The sequence below is a fragment of the Tetrao urogallus genome (genome assembly GCF_951394365.1).
Source record: "Tetrao urogallus genome assembly, chromosome: 8".
Classification (NCBI taxonomy): Eukaryota; Metazoa; Chordata; class Aves; order Galliformes; family Phasianidae; genus Tetrao; species Tetrao urogallus.
The window spans coordinates 7,013,883-7,033,865 of NC_136821.1; the positions used below are offsets into that span (position 1 = coordinate 7,013,883).

The window sequence follows — 19,983 nt, forward strand, 5'->3', positions numbered from 1 at the left end:
CAGGAGAACTACTAAATTATTTCTTAGTATAGCAGGCTTATGAAGCTTTGTTTCCACCAGATTAGCTAAAATTCATGCTCTTTCTCCACTTAAGACATAAAGACTCTGATTCTGTGAAATGAACTGTAACCCAAAGTTATTCGATTTTGCAGTAATTCATGCTAGTACAGTTTGAAGCTGGTACATGTAGTTGCTAGTCATCTCATTTCTCTGCATTCCATTAACAAACTCAGTCTTTCAAAATGCTCATTTTCTTGCTTTGCAGGTATTTATCCAGATTTTAATGGCAGACATTTATGTCCAGTATCTGTTGTATAAGACTGGAAAAAAAGTGCCCAATCAGTTCATGACTAAAGAATTTTCTTTGCTGAGCCCTATTTTTTGAGTTATCTAAGCATAAGTACTTGTACACCTAAAACAATCTTCTGCTTCCGTGGTAGCACAAGTTGCATGGGACAGGTAATAACATAAATTTATAGTGAGCTGTTGATATTAATACATCTGACGTTCATTTCTGAAGCCAGAAATGTAGGCTCCGTTTGCTATTTTGTTGCTGTTCTTTGGATAAACTATTGCTTAATGAGCGCACCAGACTTCTTTTCTCTTCAATAATTCTGTTCTGCTTTGTAGAGATTGAAGATCTGTCCCCTGAAACTGAAATACCTGAAGCTTTTTATGTAGCTGAGGCTATTGATAGGATCGTATTGCAAAGCATGATGGAATATGATCCACTGTCCAGATGCAAAAAAACTAATTAAAATTGCATCTTCATGGATTAATTTTGAATGCTGCCTCTGAAAGGTGAAAGCACAGAAGCCAAAGTATTTTCTTTATAGAGCACAGGGGGTGAGAATTTACATTTCTCAAAACTTTCATATTATCTCAGACCTGATCATGGAGACAGCCCTCCTCTTGAAGGGAGAGAGGAGATGAATATCGGAGCGTTCTTTCTTTCCTGTGTCTGATGAATCTTTGATTAATGCTTCACTGGTGTTTATTATCGTCATAAAGCCATTATGGGGTAGAAATTGTTAAATCAATTTTCAGAGGAAAATCTGAAACAAAGCCACAGAGGTATCCTATCACAGCGTGAAATCTTAAAGAAGTGCTTCTCAATTCTCAGGCAGATGTGTTAACAGTTGGATCTTCCTTTCTGAAGCAAGTGTGGTTGACTTTGAGTTTTACCAATTGGCGTAAATACTGTGAAGAAAGGAAATGCTAAATAGTTGTGCTAAATAGAGAGGAAAAATGGCCTAATAGGAAACACTGATGAACTCCCTAATAAATACTACTCATATAAAAGACCTAATCTTAGTCTCATTTTAGTTGTGTGCCATGAGAAGTAAACAGGATGTGTTCAACTAGTGCATTGTTTAGAGATTTTTGGAGTGCATTTCGAAAGTCTTATACAGAGCTCTGTTCACAGGATCCCCATTAAACACAATGGGAGCTGCATGGCTAAAATCCTGCAAAGCAGTTTTAAAATGTATCCCGTGCTGTGCTGAAGATAGATGATTAAAGAATGAGTGCTTGAGCAGGGGGGAGGGAGTGATGTTGTTATTGTCCATTCAGGGCTATAGTGAGACTAAAAATCCTTCTCTAAATCCTTCTTAAATGATATTCTGTTGGAAGTCCCTGCTAACAGCTCTCCTGTTTTTGCACATGAAATTCCTTTACACTGCAAATAATTGAACGTTTTCAACTTAGAGATATCTAGATGTTCTCTGTTCTTTTTATGTTTACCTTTCCTGTTGATCCATTCTGCTCTGCTTCCTTACATTTGTATTTTTCTTCTTTTTTTCTAAAATTCTCTTACGTCGTTTATTCTGTTGTTCTCTTTACTTGTGCTCCTTACACAAGACATAAGGATCTTCCTTTCCATTCATTCTTTGACTTTCTCAAAACTTCATCTGTTTGTACATTTCCTTCTCTCTTCTGACCCAAATCTTAGTTTGTCCAGTTGCTCTACTTTGAGAACCAAAGTCACATGTTTTCCACATCCCTTTACTCAACCTTATATTCCTGTTGCTATTATTTCCATATTGACAATGGCCATCCTTCTGAAGTGTCCCTTCATCTTCTCATCTGGTTACTGGCATTATACAGCTTTCCTCCTGAACTTAGAAGCAAGAGAGATTTCAGACACTGCATCTGCTACCAGGGAAATAACTTCAGAAAGAGGAAAATTGGGAGCGTATGTGAGGACAAAAGAGACAGTGTTCTTTCTGTATGTTTCAGAGCAAATTATATGCAGAGAAATACAACTGCTTTTCACATTTTTATTCAGTTAGTCTCCCAGAGAATGCAATTGAAAGGAGTGAGTTTCAATAGTGTAGAATTTGGCATTTTGAGCATGTGTGATCTCATTTTTGTTTCCTGTTGTTGCTTCATGCAATGGATAATAGCTCTGACAGAGTAATGCGATCAGAAATATTCAGAAAGTGCTTTATGGCACTTAACATACAGGCATAAGTATCCTTGCTTTTTTCTTTTTTTTCCTTTTTTTTTTTTATTTTAATGCAGCTGCTACTCTTTCTTCCTGCATCTTATTCACACCTTGATATTCATTCCTTCTTTGCTTTGCTTTTATAAGTATTGCACATCTAGCAAGGAAGAACACTGAAGATGATTAATGGCCAAATATTTCTATGTCCTTTTTTTTTTTTTTTTTTGTGAACAGTTTGCAAATGTTTTAATTCAGCCCTACTTGTTCATTGGTATCAAAACTAATGATGTTCCGTATGACACTATTCCAGCCCTGTTCTCTGTGTGTTGTCATGTATTTTTTATTACCTCATTATCAACTGCTTAGTTGTAGAAAAGCGGTCAGTATCATTTTAGAGAGACTACCACTACCTAATGACACAGGTAATTAAGCCCTTGGAGGCCATAATTCCAACCGTCTATTTATTGTTTAGGCCCTTTTGCAATGTAGCCATAGCTCAGGAATCTATAACCTGTAAGCCTTTATTCTTGTGTTTCCAACATGACTTGTTTTCGTGGTTGTTTTCTAGGCACTTGGAATTTCAGACTGGGAGAGACGTTTTACATCTTAGGTTTCTTTGGTAGTAGGTGTATGTTGCTGTTTACTGAGTCTGACCTCCAGAAGGGCAAGCTGCTTTTCAGCTGTGCACCATGAGACTATGAAACTGCTTTCTTCCAAGGCTGTGCTGCACATTTCATCCACCTCTGCTTGTCCTGTGTGTGAAGGTTTGGAGGCTTTCAGGAAGCCATGGCTGAACTGAAGAGCTCCGTTTTTCACTTCTATAATTTTAGTCTTTATGAACTGTAACTCTGAGCGCCAAAGTGTAAAAGATCAAAAGAAATTATTAAGACTCTGTATTGTCTTTAAAGGTATTTTTAGGCAACTCGTATTTGGGATGCAGTCTGTGTTTCCTGCAGTTGTATTGATTCTTGCTGTTCTTTGTTTTTGTGAACATCTGATGAGGTGATCCATTTTGAGGGGGGGATATCTCAGTTGAAAGTGGGAATCTGTCCTGATGCACTTGAATCCTGGGTAGTTAATACCTGCAGGAATTGGCTTTTGTCCCTTTGCAGCAGGTGGTACAGTGTCAGAAAATGGCTGGTGCCTCTCTTGTGGTTTTGATTTTTTAACCTAAGTTGTAGTGAACCTAAACCAGGACTGGTCCCTTGAATCTTTATTTTTTTAGATTCCAGTTCGCTGCATAGTAGGTAGTTTTTTTTATAGGCATTAAACTCACAAATAGTTTTTAAGGGGAAAAATAGCACAAGAATTTAGTAAATTTTCCAGTCTTTGGCTCTAAAGGCACTGGGGCATGTTGCATGGAATTAAATATAATGAAACTTCAGGAACAACTTTAACAATATGCATATTTAGTAGTCATTTAATCAAAAGAATTTATATCTTTCTGCACAGCAATAATATGCATGCTCTCTATCCACTTAATCAAAAGAATTACATATTTTAAACGTTTTGCATTTTTTTAATTGCTAAACAATTGTAGAGTGGTAAGATATAAATATCTCTTTATATAACTCCACAAATCCTCCAGGTTTCATTTTAATGTGGAAGAGTAGAAATGTCAGAATGGTAAAAAGACAGAACGAAGTATTTGGTGCCATGCTTCATTCCAGATTGAATGGCTTGTTTAAGGTTATGTGAGCATAAGCTATTCATTGAAATGTGTGAAACATTAACATGTTAGCAAAGAGACAGGAAAACTGCCAATTTATTTGAAGTTATTCCAAACTTTGTAAGACACAGAGCTCAAATTGCTGATGGAAGGAGCTTATGATTTGTTGTTATATCACAGAACAATATGAAGCAAAGAGGGTGTCACCTGCTGCTCGCACCAGCACAGCTAGCAGTTGGTGACCTGGATTCTAACACTAATATTAGCTGCATTATTTAACCTTGCTGTGCCTTTCTATTCACCTGTAAGATGTCAATGTTGTATGTTATGTTAACCTGCATAATCATAGCACAACAGCTATGGGCCTCAGAGCACTTATGAGGAGAGTTCTGGTATGTCCTGGGATGAGGACTCACATCACTGATCTTCCTAATAGAATAACCGTGTTTGTTAGCACATGGTGAGTTATGATAATTAAAGCTAATCTGATCTGTCAGTTGCAGAAACAAACTCCACTTTGTGATAGATCATCCTTGGATTCTTACTGTGGTTGTTTTTGCTAATGGGAAAATGTCTGTTGCAGTGGATTTCCCAGTCGTGTGAATTATGAAGGAACTGTTACTACAAGAGCTCTCACAGCTGTGTTGTGAAGGAAAAGAAAGAATGAATCTATCTCCAAATATAAACATGTATTTTGTTGCCAGTAGTGGTGTACATGTACAGGGAGGATGCAGATATCTAGGGGAAAAACAATACAGTAAAGAAAATACTGTGATTTATTGGTTCCATGAATTTGATGTTTAACATATCATAGGACTTTTTCAGGTGCTTGGATGCTTTGCAGTTTGAGCATAAAAGTTTCGTGATGGGCTGTGCAGTGTGAAAATGCAGGAGAACCACTTGCAGTGTTTTGCACTGTGGGTTTGCACTGTGGGCAGTTCTGCAAATGCTCACCTTGACAGTCCCTATTTTCAGCTTGTACTTCACTGTAGTGCTCCAGCCCTACAAAACCTGCCTCCCTCCATGCATCCTTGCAGTTATTCATGGAAAACACAAACAAATTCACGTAGCTACATCAACACACAGGTGGTTTTAGTACCAGCCCAAATCTTTTTGGTTTTGAGTGGCCTTACATACTCACAGGTTCTTTAAAGCAGGAGTAGTTTGTTTCAGGATGCTCATATGTACAAAATTAAGTATGTGTTTGGAGGAGCTGATAGATAAAGCCATTCACCTACCTGTATATTTGCAAATATGGAAAACCAAATAATTACTTAAAATATAACAAAAGGGGATGAAGGGGCATAAAAACTAATTACTTGAAATTAGAAATACTTGCAGTCTGGTTGTGCAGTTTTATGAAATTTTTCAGATGCTCTTGGATGTGCTGAAACATTGCAGCTATTTCTGCTGCCTCCAGTGTGAATAAAATTTTAACTTATGAGCATATGTTTAATCTGACACGAGAATTAGCTTTCTCTACATGTCTGGTTCTATCCACTTACAACTAATGAAAATATCTCCTCTCCTAAGGTTCTAAAAAGTGTTACTGGGGAATTGAAGGAGAGACAGTTTAATGTTTGAGAAATCCTTTCCATTGCCTGTAAGAAGCTTTTCTGTGAGGCTTAGTCTTGGACTGTATTTTGTTTAATCCTCCTCCATGCCTGTAGCTTACAAAATCTTACATGGGCCTGGTGATGGAAGACACCCATACAGTCCATATGGCATTTGTCTATCTGGCAACACAGAAATAAACATTATCACTGGTTTCTATTGCAGTTCAGAAACTTTTTGCTCTAGGTATGTTTAATGAGTGAAATCTATATGGCTGAAAGAGACGATGGAAACATTTCCAACATTTCCTGGCTCAGACAGTCGTTAGAGCAGTTTCAGAGAATGTCAGCTCTGCCATTGCATGATAATGGAGTTCAGACTTGTGTGGGAGTAGTTTTATGCCAATGCTGAGGCATTTCAAAATGCTACACAATATATCTGAGGCTCAAGACATAGATATTATCTTAGGGATACCTTTATAATTTACAGTGGGTTCAGTCATCAGTGGTTTAACTAAGTAAATGCTGTGCTCAGTGCTTCAGCTTCTTGTGATTTTCAAGGGTGAGATGGTCTACTGGAGGGAGCAGCTGAGGAGGTTCTGCTTTTGAAGGAAGGGTTCTTCTCCCCTTGTTAGTAGGGATTGAGACCTATTCCATTCTGGCATGGCCAAACAGTAGTTCTCTTCATCTTGCACAAAATGCTTTGGTATTTTTATATGTGTAGCTGTTCTGTAGGTAGCATGCATTGCAGGCAAAAGTTTGAGTAGGTTTTGAGTATGTTTTCAGAAGAATGCTTTAGCATCAGCTTATGCAGTTTGGATCTGCCACTAAGGAATGCCACAGGGCTGAGCTGGCTGCTCAGAGGCTGGGCTGGGGAACAGGCCGGGCTGGTGCTGCAGGAGGAAGATTTGTGTAGTATTTGTGAATTGAGGTATACCCTTACTGAGAGCAGACTGTATGAGCATAATTCATACATTATATATGTATTTCTGTTGCTGTAGAGGATAGAGGATATTACTTTATTTTCTAACTGAAGTCCTAAGGCTGGATATTGTGCATTCTGTAGGCTTTGCCTAGCACACTGCTCTAAGGCATGTACCAGTGTCATATCCTAAGCAGAACTGAAAATGCAGAGAAAACCTCATGGGGTTTAGAGCCTCAACATTTCCCATCTGTCAGTTCTCCTTAAAGTTTATCGTGTATCTTTTTTTTTACTTCTCTCTTTGCTTTTTATAAAATCCATTTTCAATACCTCAATTATTTGGAGAAGCTGCTGTAAGCCTCCAGGCTACCTGCCCATTCAAGGTAACGCTCTGACACTGTGCTGCAGGTTCCCTGGGAGCAACAGGACCAGACAGAGCCCCAGGAAGGAGAGATCATGTCTGCCTGGTATCTCCAAGTCTTGCATAGGAGGGCCAAAGTTTTTGGGGCTGTAGGCACAGCTAGAACTCACCTCAGTGCACAGATGAGCCCCAGGTCAAGAGAGAGCTGGGGAGAGCAGGCAGCCTCATCTGGATGTGATTCAAATCCAGTTTGAAACTGTTCATGAGTGAGCAAACAAATTTGTTTGGGAGCTGTCAGAGAGAAGCTTTCTGTTTGATTGTGTTGTGGGTTAGAGAGAGGGCTGGAAGGTTGGACTGGAACACAGCAGTCTGCCACCAAAGTTTAACGGATTGCAGACTGAAAAGAGACAACCAGAGCCCAGCTGGTGAAAATGCCACCTGGTTCCCAGCTCCTGGAAATGCTCAGGGCTGTAGGGAAAGGCCTGGCAGAGGCTGAAGGCTGAGAAAACATGGGAACGTGCTCCTTAGTCCATGGTCAGTCTGTACGAAGGGCCAGAGGGTGCAAGGACCTGAAAGCCAGGCCACATCTCCAGGGAGGCCTGGAGTCCTTGTAACTTAAAATATTGGAATGAGGAGACTAAATCTGGAGATGGCCCAGGGGAGAGGCAGGAAGCATCACTGTTGTGCAGGCAGGAGCTGGAAGAAGATACCCACTTGAGAATTTAAAGTACACAGAACTAAGTTAAGCTGAAGATGCAGAAGGAACTGTTACCAGTATTTTTCTCTAAGGCTTTCAAAAGAGCTGTGTGCCTGCTGCATGACATGGAAAAGTGGAAAAGACTGAAATGCAAACCTCAGCTGCTGCAGTGTCTGCAGAAAGCTTTGGACACATCTCTGTAAGGCTGTAAGTCAGCATGAAGTTGAAGGAATTCTTGTGACGTGACTTTGAAATAACCACCAAGTTCTGTCACCTCAGCTTGAGGGTGATGAAGAGAGGAGGTGATAGTACCTAGCAAAAGGCAGCTGCCAGCCTGCAGAGATACTGAAGGAAATAGGTCACAGGAGAAGGGGTTGAACTGTCATGCACTTTCTGGAGCAGGAACAGCTACGTGCTACCTGTCCCCTGAAGGGAGAGATGTAAAAAGGGCTGCATGGATGCTGCTGAACAGAGGGAAGGATATACAGTGTGTAGCCCCTCTGCTAAAAGGGGAATTGAAGATCAGTATTTATGGAAAAGCTTTATTTCAAAGAAAGCTTGCTTTGTCAAGAAAAGGTTTCAGTTCTGGAGAGATCAAACACCTCTAAGGGATATGCTTCAGGGGAGAGAAGAGAAGGAGTTTCAGCTGCAGTGAAACAGGACATAAAAACATGTGCTGTACAGTGAAGAGTTGGTCAGATAAAATCCCCCACATGTGAAATTACTGTGGCAAACTGTGAGAGATGTCAGCAGCTGGGTCAGGCAGGAGATGGAGGCAGCAGGGCTGTCAGAAACTGTCAAGAATCTTAACAAGCAAGTATCCTGTAGCCCAGTGGTCCTTGCAGGCAGGTCCTGGCTTTTGAGCAAGATCCAGGCTGCAGAAACAATACAGGGAAGGCCTGAGCATCCATGGCCACTGCACAGCTCCACAGCCAGGGAGCAACATTTCGTCTTTTCCAGCGATTCCCTTGGCCCTCATGCCTGGAAACATGCAGAAACACGAGCAAAATAAATGCTACACGTTGCAGTTTGATCGATTTCCTTATATTCTCTCAGCAGCACTGGACAAATTACAAATTAAAATGTAGGAATGACTGATTTTGTTACAGGAGGCAAGGACCTTTGAATCATAAATTCAACTCGTCAGCTTTTGACTCTGTTATCTAATTAATTTCATAAACTGCTCAACTGTCTTAAAGCTGTTTAGGTTTTCCATCCCATTACCGTGCCTGGCAGAACAGTTTCAGAGTCTCAGAGTCTCTTCAGTGATTAAATACATTCTAATTTCAGCTAACTTTATTTGTAAGTATTTCAAACCACTAAGCTTCCATTTTATTTTATCAATCATTGACCTTAAGTTGATGCAGTCTTCTTTCCCATTTTACTTTTTCACATTGATTCATTTGTGGAAGTCATGCCATGGTAGGCCCTTGTTCTCTGAGGTTCAGGAAGATCCGTTCTTCCATCTCTTCTCATAACACAAGTTCTTGGCTCCTGCAAACAACCTCTGAGCTGCCTTCCAGCAAATGCACTGTGAGTGAGCTGCTCCTGAACACTGATGATCACAATTGCAGATAATATTCTGGATGAGAACCTGATAGTGCTTCCCACAGTAACATTAATATTTTATGCTCTTTAAACTCTTGTATTCCATGAGCATATTCTAGTCTCAGAGTGCCTCATTTCTTCTGTTTAATGCTTTCAGAAATTTATCCTTGGTTTAGGGCTGGGAGAGGACTATTTCTCTGCTCTGGCGTTTTGACAAGAAACTTTTAAATCTTGTCTCAAACATGGGTTTCATTTGTTTTTCTCCTGAAGAAAATCTTTTTTTTTTTTTTTAATAAATTGAAAGGAACACTTCAGTTAAAGAAAACTTCAATTTTCTATTCAAATAATAGATGTAAGAGGAATTTTAATGGTACTGAGATACTTCAGATGAATAGACACTTAACACTAAAAAAAAAGGGGGAAAATAAATGTTCTTAAAGTGATTGAAAAAAGTATACTCAGAATTGTGAGATTTAGAGAGAGTTTTTGCAGATTGTAACAGCTTGATAGTTATGTAAGATACACAGAATCCTTGACAAAACAGGTTTTCTAGCATCAGCCAGTAAGCAGACAGAATACATGCGTGGGGGATAGCTATGCTGTCTGTGATAAGCAAGTGCTTAATACTGTAGTGGGTCCATCCACCATATTAGAGCCATAACTAAGAGTAGGTGACCTTAGTGGTTACTAGAAGGGGGAAAGGTCCCCTGTGGTGTAGAGATAGCCTTTCCTGAAGTGTTTCTCTCCCAAAATGTACATGTCCTCTGGAAGCTTTGTTCAGGGAACAAAGTGTGCTATTATAATTTTTTATGTTCAGTTTACAACTTTTGTATTCTTTAACACTGTGGAAACTGTTATAGTTTGTAATATAGCAATCACTTTTTAATTAGTGTGCCATTAATTCAGACTCCAGAGATTCTGATTTATGGGAAGCAAGCCTCAGTTATTACTCTGTGCCATGTTTGGTTAAGCAATCCTAACTATAAAATGGCAAACTGGGGTGTTGGTGAAGAAGCAGCAGCTTGTGAGCTGCATGAGCACTGTTCATCAGAGCTCTACAGTAAATCTGACTGTAAGCATATTTATACACGATATTTGACAGAAACTGGTTTGCTCTTTCTGTTTTGGGATGCTCCATGGATACCGAGATCTTCTCTCCTTGCTGCTTTTATAGTGACATGACAGCACGGGCGGTATCTCTGCTATAGCTGTGGTTCAGCTGCATGACTGTCAGTGTTCTAAAAGTGTAATAATAGCAGCAAAGAAAACAAGAAGACTGCACTGTGTTTAAATGAGAGCTTTGTCATGTTGCAAATTGTATTCTGTTGTTTTAGAAATCTATGTGCTGCTCAGTGCTATTTCTAATTGGCACATGAGACAGTGTGCAAACCAGACACTGTAAGGCAGTTAGATGGGACAGGTCTGTTGTCCTGAACACCTGAATGTGATTGAAGGTGAAATGACCTATTGAATTCAAGAAGTTATCAAGATTATTCTGAGTTGGTTTATTGGTGATACTGATATGTAACTGAACTTCATTTTCATTAATATTATTAGGCCTAAATGGAAAAAGGTCTCATTTTAGTGAAAGTGGAACCCACTCTTCTTTGATTTTTAATTATTAATTTTGTTTAGCTTTCTGTAGGATATATTTTCTGTACATATATAGAAACATAGTAATGACAATAAGAATTATACTATGTCATCAGTTTTAAAAAACAAAATAGTAAGTATATGAAGAAAGGAAATATTTCAGTGAGGACTAAATATATAACATTATGAACCAAAAAGATGTATTCTTTTGTGTAAGAGGAGTCTGATTAAGGTCAGCCTGTGAGCGGAAATGGTTGCAATCTGCAACTGAAAAACTGCACCACTGTCTGCACTGGAGATTAGACCTGGCTTATTTTTATTCACATTCGGTCAACAGATGGTCCAACTGTTATGTGGGCATTCTGGCAATGTAGAAGTCTGCACATCAATGACAAAAAACCCATCGTACGAATAAGGAAAATGTCAGTGGGCATCTTGGCAGAATGAATACTTCACAGCATCAGCTTCTCAAGAAGCAGCATAGCTGGCTGACTTGCAAGGAGAAAACCCAGTAAAACATCATATTATTGCTAAATTAGCCAACACCATTCATTCTGATAAGACTGAAAGAGCAGAAAGGCTTTGAGGCAGACATAGTTTCTATAAAGATAATGCTATTGGCCTTTCTCCAGAGCAGTTAGCTAATATTTGCTGTCTCACTGGATTGTTACCTTAGAAATAATATTAAAAAAAAATATGATATGCTGTGAATAATTCTTCTGCTCAATTGCATTTGCAGAGAATGGTGCATAGAAGGTCCCAGTTTCCCCAGGCAGCACAGAAATGAACAGCAGCAGGCAGTTTCCAGTCTGATGTGCCTGGGAGTAGCAGCGTTTTTCAAGGCTGCTGGTGTGCAGCCTATCTGGCAGTGTGGAGCAAGGTGTTAATCCTCCTCTCTTGCCTGCATGTCACTTCACACATAGCCCATAGCATTGTCCCTTCCCAGGCCCTCTTCCAAGCCGGGCTGTTTTTCCAGCTATGTCTCCAGACTGAGGCAGCTTCAAGGAAAAGAACAGAAAATGTGAAAATGGAGATGAGGAAAACTGTTGCTTCTGCACAGCTGAAGAAGTGCCAAGGGAGTGAGAATGTGGATGAGGGAGAAGCATTAGGAGCTGCAGCTGGATGTCACTTTTCCAACTTCTATCTTGAAACCCTCCAACCCTCCTTCTTCCTTGCTTTGTCCATCACTGCTGCTCTGTTGTGATCTTCTTCCTCTTGTTACCCATACTTGCAGAGGTGAAACCTGCTACAGTCCCATGGACTGGACATGCGATCACTCTCAGTGACATCCACTCTGCCTATAGGATTTTATATTTACCTTTATTTACCTCTCTAGTTCCTACAGTGGTCCTGCTGTCTGAAGGAGCAGAGCTCCTTCTGTTCAGGAAGGTTAGTGCTGTTCTTAGCTCTATCATGCTCAATGAATGGAGGAAGATCAAAGACAGCTTTTGATGATAGCCATTAGCACCTTCCAAAATGAGAGTGCAAACATTCTTTTCACTGATGGAACCAAGGTTGATTATGTTTTCCTGAGATGGTAATACCAGATTGTAGACAACACTTGCTTTTTACATCCCTTTGAAAGGGCAAAGAGGTGAATGTATTGAGCAGCTGTGCCTCCATAAACAAATGTACTGGCACACACTGCTGCACCTATCAAAGAGAGTAAATACTGGTAATGTATTTGACAGTCTGTCTAAATTGCGCAAAGCTGGCAATTGGCTAGAAACACAGCAGATTCTTTTTGAATCTGACTGATTTTGTTCCTAAATGACAGTAATTTTATCATGTTGTTTGGTTATAGTGTAGACAAGGTGAGCTTGTTGCTAATACTTGTTTTTAATTTTTGTAACTGATCTACAGTAGGATTTTAACAATGCACCTAATTACTGTGCATATTCAGAGATAAAAGAGTGCTCTTAATGTGTTATTCATAACATGGAGTTTGAGAACATTATAAGGCCAGGATTTCCTTTAAATATTAATTTCATGGTAGCCATGGATGCGCTTGGCTCTTGTAAAGAACAAAAACACTGAATGCAGCTCTAAATTTTGTTCCACGCAGTTGACTTATATAAATATTTTCATTTTCTAGAATGGAGGAAACGGTGAGAAATCTGCTACAGAGCCAAGGATCCCCAGGCCAGAATGGAGAAGGAACTGTCAATATCATGAAGGCATATCAGGTAGTAGTGACTTATTACCTATTTTCTTGTAATAGAAAAAGTTCTATAAAACAGAAGTCTCACTGCTGAGATAAAGGTGTTGGGCAGCGTTTCCTCTGTTTGTTACAAATACTTACGAATGGTTGCTGATACCATCTACATTTTTCCAGGTGTTCTCTCATCATAGTCAAAGGCTTTTTGTTTTTATTGATATTATTATCTGCAATTGTTACTTTCTGAGCTTTCATGGGACAGTGAAACTAGGTTTGAAGACTTTCTTGAAGTGTTTGTTATTTTAAGTAATATATTCTGTATTCCATATTAGAAGACATAGATGCTTTTGACAACTTGACCTTCACATTAGGATGGAAAATTTTATCAGCTCGTATTCTTACTGAGTTTGAGGTTTCCATATCAAGCTGCAAAATTTCCTCTTACTGCTTGTGGTACATGCGTTTTATTAGCCTCACTTGGGGTAGAGGGAAAGTGTCTCAGGACAGATTTTAAGAAAGCAATGATTTCAGAGCTTTTTGTATGGAATTTGGTCAGTTTGTGATGCTTATAAGAAAGGAGGGTTGTACACTTCTCTAGTGTACTGCTGTGTTCTGGAAGCAGTGAACCTAAAGTGGTGGGAAGCCTCTGGTGGTGGAAAGTCTCTGGAAACAGGAATGATCTACTGCCCAGATAATCAGATATTCTGCACATTAGTCCTTTTTAAAAAGCACCTGCTGAAGGCGGTCTGTGCTTTATCTTTTTAAACAAAATAAGCATTTCTGATGAAGATATAAAATGCTGAAATCATGTGTGAAAGTCTGTACAGGGCATCAACCCTTCTGATAAGAAGCTTTTCAAAAGGTTTAGTTACCATAGTCCTTTCCTACAGAAGGAGCAAAAGTACAGCGATATAGCTAAACAAAAATGTATATTAACAAGTATTTATTGCTATAATTGAATTTTCATTTTAAGCTGGGATTGAAGAGAAAAAAAATCTTTTAAGTTAACCTCCTGAAATAATCAATTTTTCTTGGTAAAATGATAGCCTGTAAAATTTAATTTCAGGATGAATTAAACTTTTTGTTGAACTGATAATACAGAACATTGTGCTTTCAGAAACTGGTTATGAAAGCATCTAAATTTTACTTGCTGCCTTTTTGGAATGTGAAACCAAAACTCAGTTCAGTTCCCTCCTCTTGGTTGAGTTCTCTGCTCACTCCTGCCACTACACTGGGTATTCTGAAGTGCATTGATTCTGTACTCTACCTTGGGTGGATTCCTTGATTGTCTGCTTGTAACACACTGTTTATGAAACATTTTATTGCCAGCTTTTCTATACAATGTTTTACCTTGGAAACCACAGTAAGGTGATACTACAATTAGGTTTTAATTTCTTTGGATTTTTTTTTTTTTTTTTTTTTTTTTTTTTGAACTTGCAACAAGAGAGGAAAAATGCTATTTTTGTTTCAGTCAAGATGAGGTGTTTTGTAGGTTTCTTTGGAGGCTAAGAGCAGAAAATTATTAGCTGTGTGATCTTCTTGAAAGTAGAAATTTCATGCATGTGCTGATGCCCTAAAAGGGAATTAAACTGATCTTTCCAATTTCAGTATTTGTATATTTCAGTGCAATTTTTCCTTCATGATTTATTTGCATTATAGTTTTTGAAAAGAGAAAGGATTTCTGTTCTTTGGTGTTTTTTTTTCTTTTCTTTGGCCCAGGCACTTGTTGTCACCCACCAGTCACGAGAACGGTGTGTTTAGTGTAAAATCTCGTGTGCTTCTTTTCAGTCCATCACAAGAAAAGGTTTTGCCCAGTTAGTGACATGAAAAGCAATTCATTGTTTCCCTTCAGCTCTAGCAGAGAGCCCCCTCCGCCTAACACATTGCTCTCTAATATTTTTTCATTTCTTTCTAGGCATGAGGTTTTCTTTGAAGCTGTTGGGTAATAGTTGGGGCTCATTCTGCAGACCAGAGTTAGATGAAGTATAGCCATCTCTGTCCCAGGATCTTTTAGGGTCCTGTTACTCTAGAATTGTTCTTAATCTTGTCCTTTGCATTGCATAACAATGTCCTTTTCTTCCTGTTCTCTTCTTGTTCTTGGGGAAGTTTTACTGCTTGTTTTAATTTTACTCATCGCAACTAAGTCAGCTTGTACTTTATCAATTCTCATAGCTTTTTATTGCAAATATGTGGTTTTCTTTGCTTATGAATTCCTTTTCCTAATTCATGACTCAGAAGCAATGCTTTTCCTTTTCCTGAAGGAATAGCTCATGTACTGCATCGTGTACCGGTCTGTGATGAGTAAAATAGGTAAAAATATGGAACATTTCCATGAGCATTGTGATTTTTCTGAATGTATCTTTGAATTATTCATCCTTCCATTCCCTTTGTTATTTTTGAAGAATTTGTTTTCTTTTTCCATTTCAAGGGATGGCTCTGTTCACATGGAAAACAGTGCATTTCAGCCCTTATACTGCTTTGTAGGCTACAAATAGGTTCGCTTATTGTATGTTTGTTATTCAGTGATGAAGCAAAAAGTATGCAGTGAGTTAGGCAACAGCCATGTGTAATAGAAGATAATACCTGAAACACTCATCAAAACATAGTTGGCCAAAAATCTGTGATCTGAAATGAGAAAACCATTAGAAAAGCATTGTGAAAATAATGAATACATTACTGAAATCAACTGAGGAAATCATGAACAAACATATAATCTAAATGTGTGATGAGTTCTGTTACAAAATCTGATCCCAGGTTTGGCAAGAAACACCAGTATTGCAATAGAAACTGTTCATTTATATCTCTTTCAAATATGCCTGGACCTCTTTTTGGTGTACTTACAGGGGTAATTCACAAATGGAAATAGAACTTGAATATACAGCCTAGGTGAAGTTTCCTTATACCCTGATATATTTGGTTTTTTGGGAACGTGATAACCGTATTATCATCCTATATTATAAAGTGAAGTATAGATGTGAGCTAACACAGGAAAAAAGACTTTTTTGACATGATCTCCAAATGCTGTGTATATATATATGTATGTATGTATATACACACACACACACACACACACATCTTCTTATAAAGATACAGAACTCACTGAATCTCTAAATAGTACCATTGTTTTTAAAGCCATCCTTCATAATCATGCAGTTACCTTGTAGAAGGTATTCTGAATGATACCTGCTCTCTGTAATAAGGACGATACGATCTCCACTCAGTACTCTTGAGAATCAGTTTTTAGTGCTGTTTCACAGCCATGTATTTTGTAACAAATGAGGACATGCCAGGAGATGTCTGTTGTGACTTATCAACATATGCCCCATATTGTCTGACACCATGCTAAGTTAGCTTTAGTGTGTGTACTCTGTTCAAATTAATGTCTGAATACATCTGTGCAATAAATGCTTTTGATCTATTGACCATTGTCTGCATATTTGTTTTTTACAAATCTAATTATAGTTCTGGGATTTATGAAATTGAGTTCTTATTATAATATCAATAAGCCTGACTCCAGAATAAATATTGTTGCTAATGAACATTAAATGTTGCACAGTGATCATGTCAGAGGAATAATAATAAGATAGAGCCTAGATTGTACAGTATTATTACAATATTGTGTCATGTCTTGTCAAGATTCTTACTTTTAGCAAAATATTGTAACCCCTTCCATAGAGCTAGCTGCCCTATGGGAATTTAATTTGCTGGACTTACAGATGGATGATGTGATGTCTTTAGGGTAAATGACTATAGAAGCAGGATTGTAAATAAAATTCTCTGTTGCCGTTTTGCATAATAATAACGCTGGGAGCATTTATAATGAACGCTCACATAAATGTAGATGTGAATACTTGTGATTTGAATTCATGTGAACCATCATACTTCTTGCTTACGTGTTTATATGTTGAAAGGGTTCTAGTGAATGAGATTTTATTTTTCAAGGGGGCATTATCCAGCTACAAGTAAAACTTTGAAAGGCCAAACCAATACCTTACATATTACTACTACAGTCATTCAAGCTACTACTATATTTTACAGGGAAAGTGATCTGCAGAAATAATTGTGAGCAGTACTTCAATCCAAAAAGCTAAAACAAGCACCACTGCAAACTCTTCTTCCTAAGTTTGTGTTTTAGATGTCAAAAAATAGAGTCAGTTCCCTGCTCGATCACATTACCAAATATCTAGAGTCTAATTTGGTTACAGATCACTCACTGCCTTTCAGATTCTCTTTGAACTGCTTTTCTGTCAGTGTACAGTAATCAAAATAGATGAGGAAGAGTGTTTGTTGTAAGTTCATGATTTGTTACAATTCTGGAATTGTCAGGTTGGGCAGTAAAGCTCAGGACAGACATGGCATCAGAGGGGAAGGACAATCTGCCGTTCCAAGCACTGTGTTCAGGAGATTAGATTTCGATTCCTTCCTTTGACACAAATGTTTCTGTTTCCTTGAGGAAATACACTTCATCTGTCTATTTTTTTTTTTTACCTTTGTCTATAAGAAGGTGATAGCAACATAGCTTTTTACTCTCAGGTGCATTTAAGATGACATCAATGTGTATGAACTGCTGTTTCTGATAACAGGAGCACTTATAGCCAAATAATGAGTAGAAAAAGAAAAGTAAAAAAAGACTTTTTGTATTTCGGTAGACTTGAAAAAAGGCATATTTCTCCCAAACTTTTGCTCAGCATACTATACACTGTTACTATACTTCTAATAGGAAATGAATCAATTTCAAGTGGAGCTGTCCTGTCATATATTAAAAAATTTAGGAGAGAATTTTTGCTGTGGGGAAATGAGTACTCATGACTGAAGCCTTTGCAACCTTTTCAGAGCCCCACTGTGCTTCTTTGAAGTAAACTATCTAAAAGAATACTGCAGTGGGGAGAAGATTCTTTCCCCTGCTGGGAACTGACATCCTGGCTTTTATACAGTCTGACCCCATCCCCATCTAACATGATAGGCCCAGTCATCCCTGAGTGTCTGTGCTAGGGAATTTGTAGAGGAGAATGAACCCATTCTGAGGTCAGTGCTGTTGAGTAGTCAACCAAGCAGTCTGGTTGTAAGACTGAATGGGGATTATGGGTAGCCTTAATAGTTGGATGCTTCAGGTTTCTTTGGCCCTGGGTGTAGCTGAAAGCAGGAGTTTGAGTCCTTCCATATCTTTCTGATAGTGGTAAGTGTCGTTTCTCATGTCCCTCTGTCCATTTTGGCACCCATCAGACTAAACTCTCTAACTGGTAGCAGAAAGTTTGAACAATGGTAGTCTAGGAATTTAGAGGGACTCTTCAAGCCAAGTAAGAACTGGCTGGGTGGTGGTGGTTTGGTCGGGAGGGAGGATTTCATAGGTTTCAGTGTTTTAAGAATGGCGCACAGAGCCCCACGGGGAATATCTGTCCCATTTGCAGGAGATCGCCACCAGGGCAGTAATCTGTTCATGCTGCAGTTTCACTGGAGTGTCTTTGTGCTTAAGAAAGTTCAGGTCTATTTTCTGCCTTCTTGCTAGATGTAAATGTGTGTTCATGTGCCTGTGTTAGCTACAAGTAGGAGAGGAGATTATGAAGACTTGCAATGACTCTTGATACCGATAACTTCAATACAAAGATAAAATACTGTCAATTCTAAAAGACCTTCATCTCTGAGTTGTGAAGCCTGGAGTGTTTTGCTAGTTGCTTTCTGAAGTAGGCATCTGTGAGGTGAGACTACATGAATGATGCAGGCATATTTCAGGTGGCAATGTTGGCCAGATCAACCTGATTTCTTGTCAGTGTGTTTTGTGTGAATCAAATGTGGAACAGTTGTTGAGGCTGTCACTTCAAACTTGGACAGACATTGGTGTCAACAGCTCTATCATGAAAAAAAAAACCCTGTATCTGTTGCACTATAATTTTATCTTTACACAAAATTATGCAAGTTTAATGTTCAGGCCACTGATGTGTAACATTTTATAGAAGGGACATGTCTTGAATTGGAAAAATGGCACTAGTTGAATTCCCTAGTTGAAATCCACATAGAATTTTTAATGCCAGCTTCTATTGCGGAGAGGAAATATATCGTTAAAATTAATCTCACATCTCTGGGATAGAAGTGCACACAGGAGACTGCATCAGCCAGATCCCCTCATCTACGAAGGAGAATATTACAAGGCAAAGCCTGGCAGTTTTGTGCCTCCCAGGGAAGGACTGAAGTGGAGCCTCCCACACTCTTGGGAGCTCCATTAGAATTGTTGGACTGTAGGGAACATGAGGACCTGCTCTTGTTCTGCTTTTCCATGCAGAGAAATTCAGGACCAGCTCTGTAACAAGTAATTCCTTACAGGTTTTAATTCTGGTGGGTTTCCACCAGTGTGCAGAGATTCTGTTAAATTTTTGTTCCCATATTTAACTAAATTGAGGTTGGATTCTTGTCCCCAAAGGAGGGTGATGTGCTCTTCATAATACTGTTCAAAACTACAGTTTTGTTGTAAGGAACTTGTGTGCAAATAGTTTTCCCCTTTTGATCATTTGTTTGTAATACAGCAACAAAGTAATGGAATTATGCTTAGCATAACTGAAGTCTTATAACTGAAATTTGCAGTTTGTATGTCTGTGTTTCTCAGAAAACAAGCTGCTCTTGCCTTCCCAGGATTTTCTATATATCCATAAAAACAACTAGTGAAGGTTGACTGCTATGATGACTCTATTATGTATTATAATTACTGTAATTCTCCACTTATATTTTCCTTGACAGTATAGTAGTAGTGTATTTTTTTTTTTTTACCTTTTGCTTTATCATTCCTCTAGATATTTTTATTTATTTATTTTTGAATGAGTGCACAAAAACCAGACCATATACATAGCTGAACTCTATACATAGGAAACAGGCATAACAAATTCATAGACACTCTGGAAAACAAGATGAGGAGGTGATTCACAGCCCAACAGATGAAGATCATCCTAATATGTACAAAGACTTCTCATTTATGCACAGCAGGTTACCTGCAGCCTACATCTTGCCCTTAATGGTGTTCTTATGGTTGTCCTTTCCTTAATTCAGG

The 19,983-nt window shown here is 38.6% G+C and overlaps 1 protein-coding gene across 1 annotated transcript in view; it reads left to right on the forward strand.

The window, feature by feature from the left end:
• The window catches only part of NCKAP5 (NCK associated protein 5), a gene marked incomplete at both ends in the record, with an annotated part of 269,418 nt that overhangs the window by 129,975 nt on the left and 119,460 nt on the right, over positions 1–19,983 (forward strand). Inside the window, one exon of the mRNA XM_079538815.1 lies at positions 12,885–12,975. Within this exon, the coding sequence (XP_079394941.1) occupies positions 12,885–12,975 (91 nt within the window). The remainder of the gene's footprint in view (positions 1–12,884; positions 12,976–19,983) is intronic.